At 40.5% G+C, this 24,014-nt stretch overlaps 3 protein-coding genes across 3 annotated transcripts; all 3 read left to right on the top strand.

Annotated features, from left to right (window-relative positions):
- The first annotated feature begins 1,497 nt into the window (after positions 1 to 1,497).
- srgn (serglycin) lies at positions 1,498 to 6,677 on the top strand. The gene is made up of 4 exons (XM_079293591.1): positions 1,498 to 1,723; positions 3,471 to 3,609; positions 5,869 to 6,092; positions 6,199 to 6,677. The coding sequence occupies exons 1-4, from the start codon at positions 1,669 to 1,671 to the stop codon at positions 6,303 to 6,305; spliced, it is 525 nt and encodes a 174-aa protein (XP_079149717.1). The 5' UTR covers positions 1,498 to 1,668; the 3' UTR covers positions 6,306 to 6,677.
- A 1,391-nt stretch (positions 6,678 to 8,068) lies between these two features.
- On the top strand, positions 8,069 to 15,303 carry vps26a (VPS26, retromer complex component A). The gene is made up of 9 exons (XM_079281604.1): positions 8,069 to 8,148; positions 9,526 to 9,675; positions 10,159 to 10,234; positions 10,559 to 10,715; positions 11,337 to 11,501; positions 11,616 to 11,722; positions 11,897 to 11,998; positions 12,164 to 12,273; positions 12,424 to 15,303. The coding sequence occupies exons 1-9, from the start codon at positions 8,146 to 8,148 to the stop codon at positions 12,535 to 12,537; spliced, it is 984 nt and encodes a 327-aa protein (XP_079137730.1). The 5' UTR covers positions 8,069 to 8,145; the 3' UTR covers positions 12,538 to 15,303.
- A 683-nt stretch (positions 15,304 to 15,986) lies between these two features.
- On the top strand, positions 15,987 to 23,316 carry supv3l1 (SUV3-like helicase). The gene is made up of 16 exons (XM_079293902.1): positions 15,987 to 16,415; positions 16,580 to 16,657; positions 17,181 to 17,288; positions 17,397 to 17,511; positions 17,621 to 17,789; positions 17,988 to 18,099; positions 18,504 to 18,581; positions 18,853 to 18,944; positions 19,075 to 19,255; positions 19,531 to 19,624; positions 19,738 to 19,857; positions 20,184 to 20,283; positions 20,403 to 20,483; positions 20,926 to 21,102; positions 22,081 to 22,229; positions 22,394 to 23,316. Exons 1-16 carry the CDS (start codon positions 16,136 to 16,138, stop codon positions 22,803 to 22,805), a joined length of 2,346 nt encoding a protein of 781 aa, XP_079150028.1. The 5' UTR covers positions 15,987 to 16,135; the 3' UTR covers positions 22,806 to 23,316.
- Positions 23,317 to 24,014: the final 698 nt, after the last annotated feature.

Below are 24,014 nucleotides of genomic sequence, written 5' to 3'. Positions count from 1 at the left end.
GTTTTGTTAATCTGCAAGTAGAGAAATAGCTGCTCATTAGTACCATCCCAAAAGTGGATTTCGGAGTGTCCTGACCCAAGGTTTCATTCCCTGACACTAAATTCTTCATATCCTAATATCTAACCATCATTGACACGGCCTGAAAATCACATGCGCATTGTATCACATGTTGAGTTCAAGCTCTTTTTTCATGACGTCCTCTTTCCAGCTCCAACCAGCCACATCCTGAGTGTAACTTCTGAATCATCATTGAGTTGATCTGATAAATACGGTGCATCTGCCTGAGGCACCGGGACATACCAGGTGCTCCACACTTGAAATGTCTCAACTTGTGTTTACCAGCACAGTCTAATGTCACAGGAAGAGAGACACACAGATGAACACAACACATGAGAGTGGTGGAGGAAACATGTTGATCTTCTACCAAAGTAAAAGTGGCAATGCCACTGTATTTAAATACTACATTACAAGTAAGTCCTACATTGAACATTTCACTTGAGTGAAAGTACAGAAGTTTTTACAGAAAGATGCACTTAAGGTATACAAATTAAACTACTCATGACACATATGGCCCGGTTCAGAGGGTTGTGTTTATCATCTGTATATTGTTGGAATACATAGCATTTCAAGAGTAAGCAGCATTTTAATGTGGTTGAGAAGGAGCTAATTTGATGTATACACTATTTGTGCAGTTTAATCTACAAAATACATCATATTGTATAAGCTGAGCGTATATGTCATATGCAAAATATTTTGTTGCAAAGAAAATAATATATCTAGCTGGCAAATGAGTGAACAGTATAGCTGAGTAAAAAGTACAACATTTTTAGCACAAAAATGTAATGAACTGAACTGAATAAATGCACTGTGGAGGACACTGCAGTGGTAACGCAGGAGATTGGTGCGTTGCTGTGTCTGTTTTAACCCTGAAAGCGGCTTGAGCCTGCAGTGACTCCGGATTTTAGTACATTCCCACATACTCATTTATTTTCCTTGTGTTACAAACAGAAGTCGATGCGGTTCTTGAGGCAGTTTATTGCTGTTGCATGATTGTATTTCTCTACTTTTTCTGTTTGGACTTGTGAAACCATAAGAAAGCAAATGTAAACTGGTCGAAACGGGAATAAAGTAGACCCCCCCCCCCCCTCTCTCTCACACACACACACACACACACACACACATGAGAAGAGAACATAAAATAGCTTTTTGCATGAATTGAAAAGAGCTATAAAAGAATAAATGAAATTGAATTGCATTGCATTCATTAAAAAAAGCAGACATTTTTGTTTTCTTATCTCCCTGCAAAACGAGTCTGCAGTCAATTAAGACAAATTGTCGCTTCTTCTCGATCTTTATTATCATTTACACAGATTTCATCTTTTGGTACGTCCGAAGTGTGCAGTTACGCAAACTCCGACCTGACGTCTGCTATTTGAGGCTGCTCATGCAAAAGTTTCCACTGAGGATGTTCAGCCTCTCATTCTGCACAAGAAGAAGACTTCAGGAAACCATGACGCACTCGAAGGGCTGAGCTCTTTTAGGGGGAGTTCGTCTTTCTGAGTGTACAGTTCACACTTAATCGTCACCACGAGCACAAGAAGCTTCAATTTGGGAAGGAACGCCTGTATATTTCCGTGGTGTTATTGTTAAGGGACGACAAAGCTGAAGATGAAACTGGTTCTGTTCTTCGTTGTCTCCTGTCTCGCCTTTCATAACGGAGAGGGTAAGTCCACAGTGTTATTGTAAACTACTTTGGGACTCTTGTGACGGAGGTACAGGTCGCAGTACTTCATGTGGACAGGTTGTGTACGCACGTCGACATCCTGACACCGAGTGCGTTTCCCGGAATACTCTCACTAGATCAGAGCCGTGAGTGGTTCAAACTGGGGTCGTTGATTGACAAGTACAATTGGGAACAGTTCCACTAATTAGACTCACTATGTCAGCATAACGGAGTTACCGTCAGTAACCATGACTCACGTCAACGTCAGGTTTCTCTGCGCTCATCTGCAGAAAACACAACTCCAAAGACTCCAAACTGTTTGTTTCAAACCGTAACATGAGACGATGAGGAACAAATGTCAACATTTTGAGTTTTGTGGGGGGGAAGAATGTGGGAGTTGCTGCGTGATCGAGGTCATTTTCAATCGGAAAGAACAAAGAAGTTTCAGTTTCCGAGTGAAGTTTCTGTCTTGTTGAACACTGTGTCGGTGTTCAGGGACTTTTTGGACTCTCATTTCCATGACACGAGTATCGTTTTTGATATAAAGGAAGGAAACCTCATGGGGAAACCCTATGAATCAAAAATAAAAAATCCTTTGATGCTGAATTACAGCTGATTTTACTCAATTATTTTCAATAAAGTAGTGCCATAGACTCTACTTAAGTATTTATTAACCCTCAATATCCAAAGTATTTGGCCACTCTGGGGACATGTGTTTTAGATATATTTTGTAAACCACTAATGGGATGTTAGGGTTTAATCTTAAAATATATATTTTTAAAGAAAAATACCTGTTTTCAGCTTCTTGTAATTATTGAATTTTCGCCAATTACTAAAGGCCTAAATATTCAATTTAGTCAGTAGAATTAGGGTGAAACATGACAGATTATCATCAGTTTATAGGCCTGCTGTTGCCTTTTTAGTGACGCTCTTACTGTCCATTTTACTGTCACAAGTTTCAAACTACTTGTCACAAACCCATCTAAAAACAGCGTGAGATAAATGGATTTTTGACTCACTCATTTTACATTGTAAAGTGTGTTATAGTTAAAACGGATGCACCCTCAATACAACATTTGTTTAAACTGTATTCAAGGTGTCTGCTGCGGTTCTTTAGTGCGCCCGTCATCATACACTGACGGGAGGGCAACAACAGCCACATTTCCAATTAAATGACATTGATACAACTGTGAGATATCAATGATGGATGTTGGTCGTAGATTACCTTCGGCAGTAGTATCGGTATGATGCACAACAGTGCGCAAAAACAGGAACGATAGATTTTTGCAGAGTACTTGTCCCACAAACGATTGCTCAACATCAGTCAAGATTCCGATCAGATGATGAGCAATGAAACACTTGATTGCTGCTGGCTAATTTCTTTACTGATGATATTGGTGGAAAATAAGTTAATGCTTTTAGCATCAGATAATCTTCACGATCAACTTGCTACAAAGTGTTGAGAAAAGAAGCCGTGATGCTGATACTTCCTATTCTTACACATTACTGGAGGAAATAAACCACGCTGAAGCCCATTAGGCCAACCGTCACTTTACTCTGTTGTCGAATAATGTTGTAATCTCATGAAACACTTCAAACATGGAACTAGTAAACCCTGATTGTCACACTGAACTGATCGAGATGAGCAACAAGATGTTACTCAAAAAGATCACTTTGACTGAAGTGAATTGTTGCGTAAAATGTTGCATAAAAAAACACAAATTGATCATTAAAACTCTCTCTTTAGGGGCACCAACCGCTGTGTATAAGTTTGTGAAATGCAACCCAGAGGGCGACCAGGCCAACTGTGTGGCCCAACAAACTCCTAAAATGGCATGGAGTCCAGACCTACCAGCCAGACTGCCTGCTTCAACTGCACAGTATCTGTAAGTATTCATGTATTGTGTGTGTGTGTGTGTGTGTGTGTGTGTGTGTATCTCTGTTAGAGTATGCAAGCTGGGAATGGCATGGTTTATTTGCTATGTGAGTTGCTTTGACGAATGTGAGAGTGTCTTTGTAGCAGTGAGTTCAGTTTGATGTTAAAATGAGTCTGGAAAAACAAAACAACCATCACTGTGATAATATAGCATACTGCTGTCATGTAAATGCAGACTTTAAGTATTGAAACGCTGATGCTGCATTGGATCTGTTACCTAGGATAACAAAAGTCCAACAACACAACCTCTGTGGGTATGCATGTCTTTTGTGTGTGTGTGTTTGAGAATATATAAGTGTGAGGTATATGCGGCCAAGAAAAGTCCAAATAAAAGACAACATGGAGGGATAAAGAGGGCATGGAGGTTAGATCTGCAGTCACAAAGACCTGAAGAGTTAATAGTCAATTTCAAATAGTCATGAAGTACAGATGTAGGAGTATACATGATTTAAAGCATCGATGGACACTTCCTCATACTCCGGAATTAAAGGGAGAAATAGAATAGAAAGATCATTTCATACAGATCATTATAGGACATATGTATGTGTGGTATACACACATGTCACGAAAAAGTGTACAGTAGAAAAATGTTTTAGTTTAATTAGAGGTGAAATATGCCAAAAAGTAGTATAAATAAACTTATTGTGTGTTATGCTGTTTTATGTGTGTGTGTTGTTATGCGTGTGACTGCTGAGGAAGTTTGTATCTCAGTCTTGGTCTCAGCCCTCAGTTTCCTCTTTTAGGGTTCCTCTGACATCGATCAGTTAATAACCAAATGTTTTAAAAAGGGAAACTTTTCAAAAAGTAAAACCACAAATTCTATTTTATTCAGCTGCAGTCCAGCTACAAAGTTGTTGAAATCACACAGTGTGCTTTAGATTTAATCAGCTACCTGCTGTCTCTGTATGCTACTCCGCTGAGCTACACTTTCATATGATTACCTGATCTCATCAATATAATTGGTTAAAAGTCCAACTGAGACTGACTTGATTGTTACGCTTCTATCAACAATTCTATAATCAATTTAGGATCAGAGATATAAGAGTGAAAAAAGGGCAAGGAGTGTCGACGACAGAAGGTAGCCAGCGGAAAGGACACACGGTGAATAATAATGCATAGCTTTGAAAATGAAGATTATTCTTCGGGATTTTTTGTGTCGTTAGTCTGAGTCTTATCTAGCCTCCCACATCAGCTTGCACCAGGACCTCAGCAGCAGCCCTCCCTTCTGCAGCTTGAACAGGAAGTCAGAGGGAAGTGTTGAGAGGAAGTGGGCTGTGACGCCTGGTGTGCTGCTGTTTCTGGTCGATTATATCTATTTATGTGCCACACTAGTCTGACACTGATGTGTGAAACGTACCTAATTAGACTTCTATTTGTCAAAGTTAGTCAAGACAAGTACGTTATTGACGCTTTTCTTATGGAGCCATACTCTTTAATTTGCAGAGACACAACATTTGTCATGAGCAAGCACAAGTGCGACGGCGGCAAAGAAAGGCATTACATGAGTACACCAAACTTCATGGAAGCTAATATCAGGGTCGGACAGATGTCAATCAAGCCCTGTATGTACACGCCCACACAGTCTGCAGAAGAAGTCTAATCAGGCAAAATAAGTGAAAACACCTGTGTAGGCACCTGGTATGCATTAGCTGCTGTTATAACGCCTACCTGCTCCAATGGCTTGAAAGTAAACCAAAACATTAAAACATTAAATATGCTTCAATCCTTTTTTTGAAGTAACAACTTCAAGATGAAAAAGCTCTCCTTCACTCAAACGTGTGTTTGGTTGTTGTCACTGTGCACAATTATATGTGCGCTTTTGGGCTGCAACTAACATTTGCAAGTGTATAAATTGGTGTAAAGTGAGTGAGTGAGAAAATACATCTTCAATAGTTTTTAAGTAGTTTATTGATTTTTTATTCCCTTGAAAAACTTTATCACAGAATTTGTTTGTGTATTCAGTATTTTTATATGTCTTAAAACATGTCTGCTGTGTATCTTTAAAGCTTATGGAGTGTCTAATGTTTAATTTGTGAAGTTGTGTTTCTTTGTTGTTTGATATGCAGTAACAATGTCATTGATGCTGAGTTTACATGAACATAACATAATATTTACTGATATGATAAAGTTGGACAGACTGCTAAAAACAGACGGCTACAACCTGCTGAACTCCATTAACATTTTTCAATATCTGACATTGTGTTTCTAGAGAGGCCGAGCCCGAGGAGGATGAGCATTCACCAAGGGAGGAGGAAATGGAGTTGAAGATGGAAGGAGAGGACATGACGAGGGAAGAGTGGGAGTCCCTTGGAAAGACTGAGGACGGTTCTGGAGGTCATGAAGGCTCTGCTGATACATACATGGCAGACTGGGCCTTGGGTGAGACAGGCTCCGGAGAGTCCTGGGCAGAGAAAGATGGGGAGCAATACAAAGGTAATTTTTTGGGAAAAGAGCTTGAGTTGCAAGGATTCAATAGTTTTCAATGTCCTATTTCTTCTGCTCCATGTAGTCTGATCTGTCCTTGTTTTTCTGCTTGTAGTTGGGGACATGAGGGGCATGCGGCGGTTGATGCCAAGCAGGTCTCTGGTTGCTGAGGCAAAACCAGCAGAGGAGGAGCTGAGAGAAGACCACCTTCTGCAGCTGTAGACTGTGTGCACCCACCCACTCTAAGAAACATTCACAAGGCTAGCATCTGTTTTTATTTCCACGTAGTCTATTCAAATAGTAAACCTAATACTGCATCACCACCTGGTGGTGTAAAAACATAGTTGCTCAGAGATTGACAAATGCCGAATATATATTTTATATTCTCAGTGCTATTGGTGGGTCTTCAGGGGCAAAATGAAAAGTGTAAACAATGAAAACGTATCTGCCAAAGTTAAGAATGTTCTGCATAAATGAGACATTTACACACTTTAATTTATAATACGTTGGCAGTGACCTGTATTTGCGCTTTGTTGTGGAATTGATGTGTGAGTTGCAATGTGCTTTTTACCATAAAATTTGAAATAATTCTAATACCGGTGCAATAAGATGACTCCTTTGTCCATGCATTGCTCACGCTGTGCAGCTGTGGTTCCAACCATTTTTTTGGAGCTATGAGGCACGTGTTCCTTTAAAACACACAAAAAGATGTATTTATGTTGTTTGATCCCATTTTCTCAAAAGTTGTGACAATTTACACTTACCCAGGAGGGTTATGCAACATATTCTGGGAACTTCTGGTTCAGGAACGAATTCACGCAATCTTAACCACTGTGAGCTGAAACATATTCAAAATACGTGTTGCGCACATGCATGCATTTCAACATGCTGTGCGTTGGCTAATTTGTATTTGAAATAAAATAAAGGGTTTATAACAACAGTATCAACTGTGATTTCACTATACTTTATCAAAACTGCCCTGATGTCTGCTGTTTAATAAACTAACGCCACAGTCAGTTGGGTAGTTTGTGGGGTCATCAGAAATGTAATGAGAAATTATCTTTTGATGTTTTATATATGTGATAGATCCTAAAAAAAAGAATACATATTTACAAAATTTACTTTACAGATAGACTTTATATATTTATAAAGAGAATATGTATGTGATGCATTACAAATCTTAAATAACTATAAAAAGCATTCTAGGTAATGTTATGAATAATAAATAGAAAAGATGAACATGAGAATAGACATTAAACTTTTAGGACAAAATCAGCATAAAGTCAATACAACTGAACAACAATAGGTATTGTCTAAGTTCCTAATTTAACACAATTTTCCAGATTGAACAACAAAATTAAAGCACTGAAAGGATAATTAGTGGAAAGCCATTTCAAAGTATGAGAGGTATTTTAAACAGCATGACCAAACAATGTGATCCACTCCAATATTGTATTAGTTACTATTTTGTCCACCAGAGAGCACCGACGAGCTTCATTTTCTAATGTGAAATAAATGTCCCTCTCAGTACATATTTTGGTCTCAATGTTTGTATGATCAAATTGAAACTGCGGTCAAGTCAGCAGACACTCAGATCTCCGTGGTCAACTCAGCAGACACTTTAATTGTAGTGCACCTATACGCTGAAACTTACGGTAAACGCATTCAAACGGCGCAGATCGGGAGCCAGCGAAGGACTTTGCAAAGTTAGCGGAAAGATTAACATGATACAACATCCTGTTTTCTACAGACAAACATCCGGCTTTCAGAATAAGATACCAACAAAGTATACATATTGCATAATGAAATGAGATTAAATTAATTATATTCACATTAAGTATAAAACATGCTACCTGCATCTCCTGAGTTAAAGGGAAAATACACCTAAATTGTGCGTAAAGTGTCTATTCTTTGATTTGAGGGTTGCTGGAAGTTAATAATACCTGACTGACAGTCAATTGTCACATGACGGTCAGCCTGGATACTCCCTCCTGCTGTTGGACTGGCTGCACAGAGCGAGGCTAGCTGTTAGCTTCAACTGTCGGACTGTCAGACGGCCGAGATGGTGAGTGTAAAAACAAGCGTCAGCTGTTCGGACCACACTGAAATGAACTCTGTTATTAAATTATAAAAAATACCAGCATTTACACAGACCCCCAATTGTCCTTGACAGCAAGTCTTTGGTATTGAAACGGACAGGAAAGCTAGCTGGGTTGGTCGAATTAGCATCAGTACGAGGCCGTCTTCTCTTTCTCGATGAGGTTTTGGCTAGTTAGCTAACGGCCCAACAGCTTTGGTTAATGATGACAGCAACTAAAAGTGTTGATTAGTAATTCAAATATGTTTTGAGCTCGTTTATGTTTGGTGAATAAAGCTGCCAGCGGGCTGAGAGACATGTTAATGTTCGCTAACGTTGCTGGTTGGTTAGTGGGATGTAATGTGAAATCGTACCGTGTGACATGCGTGTTGTATTGCAGCAACAGCTCTGAAATTACGTTCATGTTTTAATGTTCAAAGCAAATGCTAGTTGGAGAAGTGCTGGCCGCTTATTAATTCAATTAGTTTAGGACAATTGCAAGTCGACACCCGCCGACTTTGATGCACTGTTGCTGTGTTTACCATGTTGTTTGCTCTTGTGTAGCTCATATATTTAAGAGGTTCTTCTATTATTTTTCTATGTGATCTATGCATCCTTTTAGGGGATACAGTGGATTAAAAGCACCACACTTGTGTCCAGACAGTGACTGGTTTCTCCTGACATCTTGATGATTGGGCTGATTCCTCCAGATTTGCTGCATGCTGAAGCATGTTTTTGTGACTATTTGCCAGCTCAGAGGAAAATAATGTGTCTGTGCAACCAAGTGATAAGTGATTGAGTTAGTGTGGCAATACCAGATGGGGAGTAGCTGTGGGGGATTTACAAAGAGACAACTTAAGACTGATTGTTAGTCTCACTCGCATGCACATACGTGCAGATGTTAACTTAGTTGTGGTGTGTTTGTGATTATTGCAAAGAGAGATGTGTGTTAATAACCTACAAGATCCTGTATGAACCAGGATGCATTCTAGTTCATACAGGATCCTCAGTCCTGACACGTTCATCGACAATGTGAGACTGAAAATTGTGACATTGTGTTTCAGTCTCTTAGATCCCAATAACCGCACATCATGGCGATCATAGATTTTCCAGTCTTTGCTCTGAGTCTGCTCTGAATGACGGACCTTGAAGATTGAAAAGAAAGATGTTAACAGTAGTTCAGCTTAAAATTGTGCGGTTAATATAGCAAGAATCCTCTGTCCGCGATACCGCCTTATTTCCTCTGAATAAAGTCTTAGTCAACATACTCTGACAATCACCAGTTAGTTACTTTTGCCTTTCTTAAACTGTTTGTTTCTGTGTGTAATAATACACAGTTTTCTAAGCCGTTCATTGTGTTTTCAGAGTTTCCTAGGAGGTTTGTTTGGGCCCGTATGTGAGATAGACGTACTGCTGAATGATGCAGAGAACAGAAAGACAGCCGAGTTGAAGACAGAAGACGGGAAAGTGGAGAAACACTACCTGTTCTACGACGGCGAGTCTGTGTCTGGCAAGGTAAACCATTTATACAGTGGCATTCATAGGTCCACGAGGTTCAGTAAGGCGCTCCTACACGAAGCATGATTTGTGTTAGCTGTCTTTCATTTATTAGTTAACAGTCCTCAGTAGGCAGATAATGGACCTCTCCACCACACCACAGCATATTCTGGGATCCTCTCTTTAACTGAGCCCAGTGGGAAATTAAGGTTCCTTTGATGTGTGTGAAAGATTTGCTCTGACCTCAGAAGGAAGTGAAGCATCTATGTTTAGGCACCACAAATGTATCAGCGGATTTATCGGCTTTGTTAACCAATATAGTAGCATCCGATATATGTAACATCAAGGGATAGCTCATCTCAGAGATATTGTGTAAAGAGTGGGTGTCCTAGTTTTTCTCTGTAAGAAGCAAATATATTGCTAAATATGTAATGTGTCAAACTGTCATTGTACTTTTTAAGATTCATACGGTATTTGATCTGCTCGACAATGTTTCCCCAGGTGAATCTAAATGTGAAGCAGGGAGGAAAGCGACTGGAGCATCAGGGCATCCGCATTGAGTTTGTTGGACAGATAGGTGAGCGTGATTAAAGAACGGTGTATGGAGATTTGAATGTGTATTTAACACTTCTAAATTGCCTGATGCAACTAGCGGCATGAAATGTTTGAAATGTTAATTGAATGCATTGCTTTACAGCCAGAAAAAGTACACTGTAGGCTCAGTTCTCATGTGGCTAAAAGGTTTAGCAGAGCATGTGGTCGTCATGTGCAGCCTGACATAGTGGAGCTGAACCCTCCTCCAACTCGAGGAGGAGTCTAAAGTAAACTAATGTATAACACTTTCTGTAGTGTGTTTCTGAAATATACGGCATCACTCTAAATCCCCTCTGCTGTGTTTCAGAGCTGTTCTCTGATAAGAGCAACACTCATGAGTTTGTGGACTTGGTGAAAGAGTTGGCTCTACCCGGAGAACTCACCCAGAACAGGAGCTACGACTTTGAGTTCATGCAGGTGGAGAAGCCCTATGAGTCCTATACTGGAGCAAATGTCCGGCTACGGTATGTTTATTACACAGTTTGACATAAGGCAGCTTCTTTTTATCATATTAATTACATGGGATGCATTTATGACACCCATGTGATGTTGATGATGGGCCGGCAACTTCGGCATCTAGTATGCATGTTCAATATTATGGCGAGAAACAGTCTGCAGCAGAGCTTTTCTCTGGTTCACGTTGTGCTGTTGCAGCACTGTAGTGAGGTCCTCCACAGGGATCAATGCACACATTGCTGATATTGGTATCAGTGGTGCTGCAATCAACACTGTAATATGTGATTTTAACTTCTGAAATCTTTCATGATCAATCAGTCAATCAAAATTGAGTTAACTAATTATCATCATTTTTAGTTGCTGCCCTATATTGTTAATAGTATCTCTCTGAAACAGCCCAACGCTGACAACAATACATGAAATATTAATAATAAATTGCACAGACTAGTATGAAGATAATGTTTGAGTTAGGTATGTGCAAACGTGTTACTTTTTTTTCTTTCTCCTGCTATTTTTATATGGTTGTCACAGATTGATAGAGCGGGGAATTCTCTTTGGATGACGACATGTCGAGCGTTGTTTCTGCCAGACTCTCAAAGCTTGTGTTTGTCTGTGTGTTCTTTTCACAGGTATTTCCTCAGGGTGACAATAGTTCGTCGTCTGTCTGACTTAGTGAAGGAATATGAGCTGATTGTCCACCAGTTAGCCACCTACCCAGACGTCAACAACTCGATCAAGATGGAGGTCGGCATAGAAGACTGTCTGCACATTGAGTTTGAATACAATAAATCCAAGTAAGAACAATGTCGCTTCCCTGGTGAAAACGTTATTGCCTCCTCAGCGAACCACAAAACCAAATGAGACCCGTGTCAGTTTGAGCAGCTTCTCTCGATGCGTCTCTTTGTTAGATACCACCTCAAGGACGTGATTGTTGGGAAGATCTACTTCCTGCTGGTCAGGATCAAGATCCAACACATGGAGCTCCAGCTCATCAAGAAGGAGATAACAGGCATAGGTAAGAGTCCAGGGAAGCATGCACATGGACAGCAGCATGACTCACCTCTGGGGTTTCTCTACTTGTGAAATGCTGTCGTTGGTTTACTTAGGACCCAAGAAGAACAGAAACGTCTGTCAGCTCTGCTCCACTTTCCATATTCTATCATTTAACCTCATGTACTTCTTGTTTTAGGTCCCAGTACTACCACAGAGACAGAGACAGTTGCAAAGTATGAAATAATGGATGGAGCTCCAGTTAAAGGAGAATCCATTCCCATCAGACTGTTCCTGGCAGGTATGTTGTTTTCTTTTTCTCCTTCGTCTTCTCTTTCAGTTACAAAGATATAAGAGACAGTCAACTGTAAGTCGTATCATATCATCAGGGTGTCAGTTTCCCCTCTTCGCATATTTGTACTTACAGATTGAGCGACAGTGTATCACATCTTCTGTGTCCTTACAGGATATGACCTGACACCCACCATGAGGGATGTCAACAAGAAGTTCTCTGTACGCTACTTCCTTAATCTGGTGCTGGTTGATGAAGAGGACAGGAGATACTTTAAACAGCAGGTAAAACACCTGCACATCAATAGTATTGTACATCAGTGAGATGAAATATGTCAGTGACAATCTCTGAATGTAAACGGTGCCACTAGATTTTTTTTTATTTGGATTATAAGTATTACAAGTTTCTTTGTACATACATTCTTCTCCCTCTAGGAGATTGTTTTGTGGAGAAAAGCTCCAGAGAAGATAAGGAAAATGAACTTCCAGCGCTACGAGTCGCCTGAGCCCCGAACCCAGCCGGTTACTGCAGAGCAGCCAGAGATGTGATTGCGATGCTATGAACTGAAAATACACACAGAAACACACCAACTCTTCACTGCTGAACAGCCAGAGGTGTGAGGGCAGCCCCACTATCTCCCTGGACTGAGAAATGTACACATGAATATACACATAACATACAGTCAGACATGCCCATCACTACTCCACAGCTTCAGATGTGAGCGGCCCGACCCACCTCCACTCTCTCCCCCAGGACTGAAACACACTCTCATACAGACGCACAAACATACGATCCGAGAAGGCTAAAAGCTAAATGTCAAGGTAAGAGTGCAAATCAAACTAACCCAAGGTAGGAACAGAGAGGCAGCCTGTTTGAGCTTGAGGTCTCAGGCTGAAAACACACCCAAGCACACACACACACACACGCGAGTGAAGCCATACAGTCTCAGTTTGCTGAAAGCATAAAAAAACAGGAGCAAAGATGGAAAAGAGGAGAAGGCTGCAGATGACAACCACACCATTTATCCCTTTCTTCTGCAACAGGAGCTTCTTTTGTTTGCATAGTTGGACAGCACTTACCCTGGACTTCCTCTGGCATCCTCACCCCTGTTACAAAATGTCAAAAGTCTGGATGGGATAGCCAGTGATTTAAAGTAATCAAGACATGTGGGGATCAGCCTGAAGGAAGGACACCAGAGGCTAAGCTATGAGTCGACACGCGCTCTGTGTTGATTCACAATGCTGGAGCCTGAGCTGTGATGATGCCGCTGTGTTCTCGTTCATCTAGCCGGGAAATCAAGAGTTTCACAGTTAACTATGTTGTAGCCGCCCACAGGCTGCTCCTTCCATGCAGACGTCTGTTTAGTGCAACAAATGTCCATCTTAACATACATGTTATCTTATATTTCATCTTCAAATGTGGCTGTTTTGTGAAAATGAAAACATTTCCCACTCTTCCATGTTTTCAGTTTCCGTCCACATTTCATTCCATTCGAGTTTGATTCATGATGGACACAATCTTTTACCTTTTCAGTGACATTTATTTCATAAAATCATTGAACTAAATATAAATCATTTAAAGCTGCAATAAATGATTTATTGCAGAATCCATAAATCGGTCTGTAAAATGTCAGATAAAACGTGGAATGGGTCCATCACAGTAATCGCAGCGCTTGAGGTGGCGTCTACAAATGTGGTCTTTTTGTCTGACCAACAGTTCTAATGTTTCAATTTGCAATTAAATAACAGAGAGAAACACAGATAGTGCTCACTGGAGAAGCTCGAACTGGAGAGACAATTCATCGACCATTGAAATTACTAGTCGTCGTAGCTCTGAAAGCATCATGCGTTCAAATCCACCGCTTGTTCAAGATTCTTAAGTGCAATACCACAGTTTAGTCTCATGTTAAGATGAATATTTGATGCATTTTTCTAGCTGTGGTTACTACAGGATTACCTCCAAACTGATCTGCTCAAGGCCTTTTGTTTGATCTTCAAAGTGCTGTTTATTTATGACTAATCTTGAAAAAATAGAAACCATTGTTTGTTTTCCCTAAATTATGTTCTGGGTAGGTTCACCCAAATCACAAAAAGCATTATTATTTTCCCCATCTGGATGTGTGAATTATCTGGATTAACTTTGAGTTAGATTTCAGTGCCTTGTGCACCACAAATTTAATTTCTTTGACGTCCATTTAATTGTAGAGAGAGGTTAGAAAACTTAGACACAAAATATTTCTGGCTAAATATAAGATATGCTTTTTATTTTCTAAAATATGTTTATTTGGGTTGACTGAACCCTTAAGTTCCCTCAGTTGACTCTCACATCAGTTGATGTAGGAAATAGATTTTCTTCTTCATCTTAAATTTAAAGCTTCAAAAAAGGTTGAAAGTTGACGTTTTCCAGGTTCTTGCACCTGAAAATGTCTGTTCGTCACCACCACATGAGGAGCACTTTCTCCTTTTGTTTTCAATCATCAGCAGACTAGATTCACATTCAGTTTCACTTTATTTTCTGTTTTCAGGTTGCATCATTGTTGAGCCTGTTGGTGCGGTATAAGTAGAATACTATTGTTTAAATAAATGTCTCACGTCTGCTATGTTAGTGCTGGAAGGGATGCTGTAACAATATACTGCAGAATCCAACAATATTCCACTGTGACGCTCAGACCGGCTGTTTAGGTCCTGCTTTAAAGACGAACACAGTTTGGTGATGTTAGCGGTCTTGTGTGTTGGTTGAATTTGCCCGTAAGCTCTGATCTGTGGCCAATTTTGCACTTCCCCCTTCGATGCTGAACTTTGTTTCATGGAAGCTGAAACTAAACATCACTCAAGGACAGCTTCCCCTCAGAGATCTCCTGTGTCAATCTTTGAAATTCTACTGACATTTATACATCACGACTTGTTTTTATTGGACTGGCTAAGAAGTACAATATTTGGTTGCTTTTTGTCTCTTTCATGGACAAGTCATGCTGTCATGTTATATGTTTCATTTCAAAAGCCTCTCACATCTACAGTTCAGATGTATTCGTTCCTTTGCAATATGCTTTTATTTAGTTTGGGAGTGTAATTAATTTGTAGGTAACGCTGTCTTTTTTCCAAACTGTACAGGTTGGGTTTATTTGGTGTACTTTAAATACCTTACAAGGAAATGAAGAAACACTTTAAGGCCGAAACTCTCTGCCCGTCTTATCTACTGTATGTTACTCTTTACAAAATGTCTAATCATGCCATCAATATGTGTGTGTGTGTGTGTGTTTGTGTATATATAGCCAAAATGAATCGTGAATAAAGCAGATTTATACAGAATATCTTTTCAACACTCTTTCTTTAAAACAACATATAGTCATAAGAGTGCGGTTCTTTTTTTGTTCTCTGTGGGGGCTTGTGTGAATTATGTGTTATGACGTCAATATATCGCTAATTCTGGCCACGAGTCTACTAATAGACAAAGGAAATGGACACATTTAGGAAATGAGAACTTGTATGTTCATTTGTCTTGATAGTAGAGAGGGAGATATGGAATGATAGATACTCATTTTCATCATGGCTTTTTATTAACGAGGCTTATCTAATTTACCAGACGTGAACAGGACTACAAGTCTGCATCCTTTCAATTTTGAAAACAATAAATAGAAAGTCCTTTCTAAAGAGTTCACACAAGTGAATGCAAGGCCTTGGAAACCTTCAACGATCGTTTTACGCAAAGCAGGTGATGAGTATGCAAAGAGACGCTGTAACAATCTGCTTATACGATCTTCGGTTTCAGCTATAAAGAAGTCCTTTTATGCCTGTTTATAATGTTACTTTGCTACACCGTATTCTAAAATAAAAAACAATTTTCGGTCATACTTTGTTTTTGAATTACTTTGGCTCATTCAGGCGAGTGATTCTCATCACGTTTTGAATACAAACTTATTTTATGCTCAATATCAACACAGGCACGTTTGTGGGCAGCTATACAGCGACTGGTCTTGTTGCACGTTGTAACGGCAGGAAGAGACTAGTGTTGACCGTCCTCTGGTGAAGTGGGTTCTGTGTAATTCGCACGTTTAGACCTGCCGAACAGCATGGAGCGACAGTAGCACACGTTTTCTACGTAGCCAGCAGGAGGTGCCGACACCCGGCGTACACACGACTCGCAGCGATGTCGGTGAACCGGTGTGTGTATCTGTTTTCCCGACTTCAACGCCACATTAGCACCCGGACTACCCGCACCGCTGCTGGCAACTGTCATGCGTCTCCTGGGTCTGGTTTGTTACACAGACAACATCGGGCTGGTTCGGCTGTTTTCAGCAGACATGTTTCATCTAACAGCTCCTCTTCAAAGCCTCCGGACACCTCTCTGTTTGTCCCCATCTCTCTGAGGACGGACTGCTTGTCCGACGGCAGTGTGGGAGTGGAGCTGACGCAACCACTCGATAAAAGTGAGCACATTTACTTTAAGCAGGTCTGGACTTTAAGTGTAAGTGGCCCGTAGCTTTGTGGAATTATTCAGCTATTCCGACAACGAGGTGATAGTTGAGTATTTTAAACACACAGTGTGTATTATTGTCTCTCTGTTAATAATAGAGCTGTTTCTGTGATTCAGGTGAACTGCTGAAAGTTCTGAATCGGTTTTATAAGAAGAAGGAGATGCAGAAGCTGGCAGCAGACCATGGACTGGATGGTGAGACATTAATTCACATCTTTTCAATGTATTGTAATTTTAAAGCCAATGCAAATGTTTCTGATATATACATTTAATATAAAGATGTATTCACTTTCCATCATAAAGAAATTCAAAGCATCAATCAGTATTTAACATATGATCACACATACACGGGGAGAGAATTAAATAAAGCTTAAGATGCAGTTATGTCACCACAGCATACAGACATAACCAGACTGGCTGGGCTCAACATCAGTCTGTACTGAGGTTGTTTTCAGAATCATCATGTCCCACTTTGGTGTTGTGAAATAAATGTGTGGCACTTCTTTGGCCTGATAACTGTTGTCATCAACCAGAGAACTTTATTATGTTAAAAGCATAAACTTTCATAGAAAGTTATGACTAATAGCCAATGGTCATCATGTCGGTGGAGATCAGCTGTGCCCTGATCTTGTGATTTATTTATTTTTGGTCAGACTGATGCGGACAGAAATCTAACCTGCACGGTGCGCCTTGTGTGTCTTTTTGTGTGTGTCTACAGCTCGTCTGTTCCACCAGGCCTTCATTAGCTTCAGAAAGTTCGTCCTGGAAGTAACATCACTCCCCGCCGATCTGCACATCATCCTTAGTGACATCTGCTATGGAGCAGGTTTGTTGTTTTCTAATTAAACCTCAAGATGGAGTTGTGTCAAGAGATCATGTTGATTCATTTATTAAATTCCAACTACAATAAACTTTAACGTCTGCTGTTATACAGGTCATGTTGATGACCTCTACCCATACTTCATGCGTCATGCCAAGCAAATCTTCCCTATGCTGGACTGTATGGATGACCTGAGAAAGATCTCAGACCTCAGAGTCCCTGCTAACTGGTACGTATCATAGAGCCTGACTCAGGAATGTCACAGCAGTGGTTTATCCATGTGGAGTAATATGCTGTGTGTGTGTGTGTGTGTGTGTGTGTGTGTGTGTGTTCTTCAGGTACCCTGAGGCTCGTGCCATCCAGAGGAAGGTGATTTTCCATGCTGGTCCCACTAACAGTGGTAAAACCTACCACGCCATCCAGCGCTACCTGGCCGCTAAGTCAGGAGTCTACTGTGGCCCCCTGAAACTACTGGCCCACGAGATCTTTGAGAAGAGCAACAATGCCGTACGTGTTTGTCTTCTTCTGTCATTTAAAGGTCCTGGGGAGTACCACTACACAAGTGGGGAAAAAAAAGTCTTAAATCTGAGAATGAAAAATGTCTCTCGCTGTGTCTATCATGTCTGTGTGTATTTTTACCATGTCATTGTTTATCTCTTGCTCACCACACCGTACTGTTGACTATCGTCCTCTTTGTATCTCCAGGGTGTGCCATGTGACTTGGTCACTGGAGAGGAGAGGACCTTCATGGACTCAGACGGTCGAGCATCTGGTCATGTGGCCTGTACCATTGAGATGTGCAGTGTCATCACACCTTGTAAGTAAACCGAACACGTACAAACATTTCTGTTTAATAGCATACATAGAACAAGAAAACACTTCTCTGTTGGACTTTGCATTGAATTGTATCAGCTAAATTAAAAAGATAATGTTTAACTGCTGTCTCTTTCTAAAAGGTGAACTCTCTGCTCTTGTAAACACAAACAAACAGATCTAGCCTGTTTATGGGACAAGTGTTTGAGTTGTGATTCTGTTGAATTACAATCATTCTAATTAAGCACTATCTGTAAATGAATGCAGTAATAATTATATATTTGTTTGTTGTTGCAGATGTTTATGCACTGAGGGGAATTCTGTTTGTGTTCATTGATAAACAAAGACATGGCATCACCTCGACTGTTAATCCCAGGTTTGTTTTTATTTTTGTGTGTCTATCTTCAGATGAGGTGGCTGTAATCGATGAAATTCAAATGATCAGAGATCCTTCCAGAGGCTGGGCCTGGACCAGAGCACTGCTGGGTTTGTGACACACACTCAAAAACATACAGTCAAATAAACACACACACAACCTGTTGAGGAGCTAATTTTTCTCGATCTGACCGTATGATTTAAGACTACACGAATGAGTATCATCTAAAACTCAGCTCACACTGAATATTTGCAGTTTGTTTACAAGCACACCTAACAGACTTAAGTTATGCAGATTTTGCATGTTTTCTTTGTACCTTTTGAGTTTCATCATTTATTGATGTTTCCAACTTCGGCAGCTGACATCTTTGTATTTGTGCAGGTCTCTGTGCAGAGGAGATCCATGTGTGTGGTGAACCTGCAGCCATAGACTTTATCAGGGAGCTGATGTACACCACTGGAGAGGAGGTGGAGGTGAGGCTGTAATATGCAGCAGGAAGAGAAGAGTCTCTGATGTTATTTACTGTTTGTTTTTTAATCATTGTTGTTTGGATAAACACTCTCTCTCCTCTCTGTGTCCCTCCACTCCTCCCTCTCTCTTAAGGTCAACACCTACAAGCGGTTAACTCCATTCACCATCTTGGATCATGCCGTGGAGTCATTAGACAACTTGAGACCAGGAGATTGCATCGTCTGCTTCAGTAAAAATGACATCTACTCCCTAAGCAGACAGATTGAGGCCAGAGGACTGGAATGTGCTGTAATTTATGGGAGTTTACCTCCAGGTGAGTATTTTCTAGAAAGATGTTGAAATAAATGTATGTCTGTGTGTAAGGAAAAACCCGAATATGTCAACGTGGTCTTTAAAAGATAAAACCTCTCTATGAATTTGTGTCTTCATCAATTAAGCGTCTCCATGTTTATTAAAGAAAGAGGTGGTCGTGTGTGAATAAACTAATCCGAAGCTTTTGTCCATAGTTTGAGCCTTTTGTGTGACAGACTTTTGTCGAGATAGAGACTTTGAAACAGAGACCAAGCTTGGTTGTTCTGTGATTTACAGGCACCAAGCTGGCACAGGCCAAGAAGTTCAATGACCCCGAGGACCCCTGCAAGATACTGGTTGCTACAGATGCTATTGGCATGGGCCTCAACCTGTAAGTACCATCATGCACACTGTAATACTACGGTGTGGTAGAATCTGAATTGTAAGTCGCATCAACTCGGCTGACGTTTATCCATTTTTCTGCCTCTCTTCGTCTCTCTCCAGGAGTATACGACGTATAATCTTCAACAGTCTGATAAAGCCAAATGTTAACGAGAAAGGGGAGAAACAGATGGAGACCATCAGCACATCACAAGCCCTGCAGATATCTGGCCGCGCAGGGAGGTCAGTCTCTTTTGCACACGCATTATGAGAGAGAGAGAGAGAGAGAGAGAGAGAGAGAGAGAGAGAGAGAGAGAGAGAGAGAGAGAGAGAGAGAGAGAGAGAGAGAGAGAGAGAGAGAGAGAGAGAGAGAGAGAGAGAGAGAGAGAGAGAGAGAGAGAGAGAGAGAGAGAGAGAGAGAGAGAGAGAGAGAGAGAGAGAGAGTTCCCTGAAGTATGTGTCTCCACCACATTTTACCAAGTTGGCACACACACACAAGGTGAAGTCAATACCAGCACCGCTGTCGTGGCTGGAAACAAGCAATTTATTTTCACATGTCACATCTTCAGGTTTGCCTCAGTGTTTGAAGAGGGAGAAGTCACCACCATGCACAGAGATGATCTGCCTGTTCTGAAGGCAATACTCAGCCACTCTGTAGAGCCCATAGAGGTGATTGTTCTTACACAAGCATAAACACACACTCACTCTTAGGTAAAGGTATCGGCAGCATATGGAGCAACACTTATGTATTGTATTTAGTGTCATTTATGTCTCCTCCTTTGTCTCAGACTGCAGGTCTCCATCCTACAGCAGAGCAGATAGAGATGTTTGCCTATCATCTACCTGAAGCTACACTGTCAAACCTTGTCGTGAGTACAGCCATCTGTTCATCCACTTATTCTCCTACCTACTAACACTTTGATTAGGACCCGATGTCGAACGGTCGCCGCATTCATTTTGGGAGGGACTGTCGTTATTGTGTGAACTTCTTCAGACTGTTGAGATGTAAGACTGTAAACTCAAGTAACTACCATCTTCCTAAAGCCATTTTGAAATGACGAATGCTTTGAGTGACGTGGCACATTATCCCACCGGGAGAACCGGATCACAACAGGGCTGTACATGAAGAGATGTACGTGGTCCTTAAGAATGCAAAGAAGTGCCTAGAAGACACTGCTAAATTCTGACCGATAAAGACGCTGAAGTCCAGGGGAAGTTGCACTCTAAAAATCTTCTGGTTTGGGTTATTGCATGCACGCTGTGGCCTCGTCTTCTCATTCTGACAAACGTTGTGACTCCTCTTTCTCGCAGGACATATTTGTCAGCCTCTCTCAGGTGGACGGTATGTATTTTGTCTGCAACATTGAGGACTTCAAGTTTCTGGCTGATATGATTCAGCATATTCCACTCAACCTGAGGTCCCGCTACGTCTTCTGCACGGCTCCCATCAACAAGAAACAACCATTTGTATGCACCTCCTTCCTGAAGGTAAGGATGGGAAGAAGGCATGAGATGAAAGGAGGTAAAAGCAGTGTTCGTACGGTCATGGGAAAAAAGTCTTGCAATTATCCCAGAAGGTTTTGGAAATGTCATGGACATTTTCTTAACCTGTATAATAGAGTTTATGTGGTTCAGGTACGCTTGACTGAGAAAAATCTAAATGTTAACAATGTTTTAATGTTGGCGTTACATTGTTCTCTGCATGGAGTAACGTCGGACTCCTGCCTTTTTATTCTTATTTTCTATGCGTACAAATACATTTCAGAGAATCTTTGGTCATTAAATGCATGGAAAAGTCTTGGAAATTGTTGATAGAAATGTGTGTGAACCATGTAAATAGTTGGGTTACATAGTAATTAGTGGGCAACACTAAGGGGAAAGTAGAAATTATTAATAAAGAGTAACAACAGTGTCTGGGTTTTTTGGGGTCAGACGAGGCTTATATATGAAATATCAAACAAAACGTTTGATCTGTAATCATCAATCAGATATGTAGCTATTTCGATCAGTTTGTTTTTACTCTGACATTTAAGATGTTTCTGTTTACCAGACAACAGAAACTATTCAGTGTTTCATTGTTCTAGTCCAAATAAGGATGAACACTTTTTACAGCTACTTCACTTTTGCTCTCTGACTTTATGTCTATCATACTGTTTAATAAGATTGTCTACAGAATTAAGATATTGTTACCTTTAGGATTCAGGGTCAGGTTGTATATTCTAATATCAGCCCCTTCTTGCTTGTTGAGTGGTCAACAAGCAAATGATGTAAATGCATAGCAAAATATTTCATTACAGTAATAGAGCGGTTATAATTGGTCATAGTTTTGGTTTTACTTTTTTTTAAATATATGATCCTGTATTTGGATTAATATTAATGCTGTGATTGAGTTTTCCTTTTTGATTAGCAGACTGTCCTGTACTTCCAGCTTTGTTGCACTGATTTGAATCTTGTTGTTTCTGTTAGTTTGCCCGTCAGTTCAGTCGAGACGAGCCCCTCACATTTGACTGGGTGGGTCGCCATGTCAGCTGGCCTCTGTCTGCACCCAAAAACATCAAAGACCTGGTTCACTTGGAAGCTGTTCATGATGTGTTGGATCTGTACCTCTGGTTAAGGTAACCAGATGTTTTTAACATTTCTTCTACATCTCCCTGTCATTTAATTGGGTTTATTATGGGATGTTGTTGTTTGACGTAGTCCTCTATTGTTTGTGTGCGAAATCACACTCATATTTCGTCTTCTTCACAGTATAACGTTGTCCTTTTATCCGTCTCTGCAGCTACCGTTTCATGGACATGTTTCCAGACACAGGCTTGGTTCGGGAAGCCCAGTGCGAACTTGATGATATCATACAACAGGGTGTCCTAAATATCACCCGCCTCATCAGAGCCACTGACCCGACCATCACTAACCCACCACAGACACAAGGCAGCATGGGTGGACAAGCGGGTGGTAGTAATGCAAGTGCCAGCAGCAATCCTTTGAGGGGACGAAGAGGCTCAGGAGAGATGGACGTCTCTCTAGCTAGTCGCCTGGTGAGAGACGGGCTGTTGACTCCTGATTTGCTCCGGCAGCTTCAGAGGGAGTGGTCTAAAGATCAGAAGCCGGAATTCACCAATCAGAGCGCACTTGATACAGAACCTCACAATAGTAACACCAACAAAGGGAAAAGAAAAAAGAAGAAGAAATGAACAAAGCACACATGGTCAACAACAAACCTCACTGACCTAACTTGGATTTGGCTGACAAGAAATAGACCCATTGTTGTGGGTTATTGTGGGACGTCCTGCCTAAACTACAGGCCCACAGTTGTAATTTACAGACTGACTTGCAACATTTTGGTTTACCGCAATGTTTCAATGCTGATTTACAAGCACTGTGACCAGGAAACATTTTAACATGCACTGTTAGTGTGTGTGTTATGCAGGTCAGGAATCAGTTTGCTTTCATCTGGCTCAGTGTACTCAAATATAAATCCTCAGAAAAAGCACGAGTATGTATCCATCTTAGTCGGGTTATTATTGTCAGTGACAGTAATCTGACATGAACTGCAGTTTCTGTGAACATTTTGAATACCGGTACATAGAATTGAGTGCATCCCTGTTGGTGTCTACGTATACAGATGAGATGCCATATTTTTTCATGTTTGTTTGCATATTTAAGGGGAAGATGTCAGTTGATTAAAAATGTACTATGTTTTAAGTCTTGATTTCTTGTTTATTTTGTATTATACAGCTAAACTCCGGGGAATAACAAGATAATACAGACACCTGTGTGGATTTTCAATGGGTCATAAGGCACCAAAGAGATGAAATCAAATGTGTATTAATGAGTTCATGTAGTATTGGGAACAATCTCAAGTCATTACAATCACCTCCGTGAAGAGGGACATGTGGGAATTGGCAGAACATGGATGTGGCACACATACTGCCTGTACAGTATAGTTACTTTAATACTTTAACATGCAGATGTCTCCCCTTTGTTTTCCTTTAAGTAGTGTTAAGGTTGTTAAAATCATGTTATTATACAGTAACATAAATACTCTTCATCAGCTTGTTCCAATTCTTCACTGAAGCTGTTTGATGTTCAAATGTCTGAACTATTCCATCAAATGGAAATATTCTGTATGTTCTGTGCACCGTCTTATACACTTGCAAAATTCTGCTTCATATATTTCAGATCTTTGGAAACTCCACTAGAATATAAAATGTTCTTTCCAATGTTTGGCTGCACAACATGAGTTTGTAATGAGTAGTTGGGCTGCTGCTTGTTGAGACGTTATCTCATTCAATCGTTTGTCTGCTTCCTTGACGTTCCCGTCAGATACAGTCTTTGGTATTAGTGGTATCATTTAATGAATAGATTAAACTGCTTTCAGAAAACCGTCATAGGGGCTAAGC

This window comes from Melanostigma gelatinosum (assembly GCF_949748355.1).
Source record: "Melanostigma gelatinosum genome assembly, chromosome: 2".
Taxonomy (NCBI): Eukaryota; Metazoa; Chordata; class Actinopteri; order Perciformes; family Zoarcidae; genus Melanostigma; species Melanostigma gelatinosum.
Note: the sequence above shows the minus strand (reverse complement) of the source record. Positions and strands in the feature narration are given on the sequence as shown.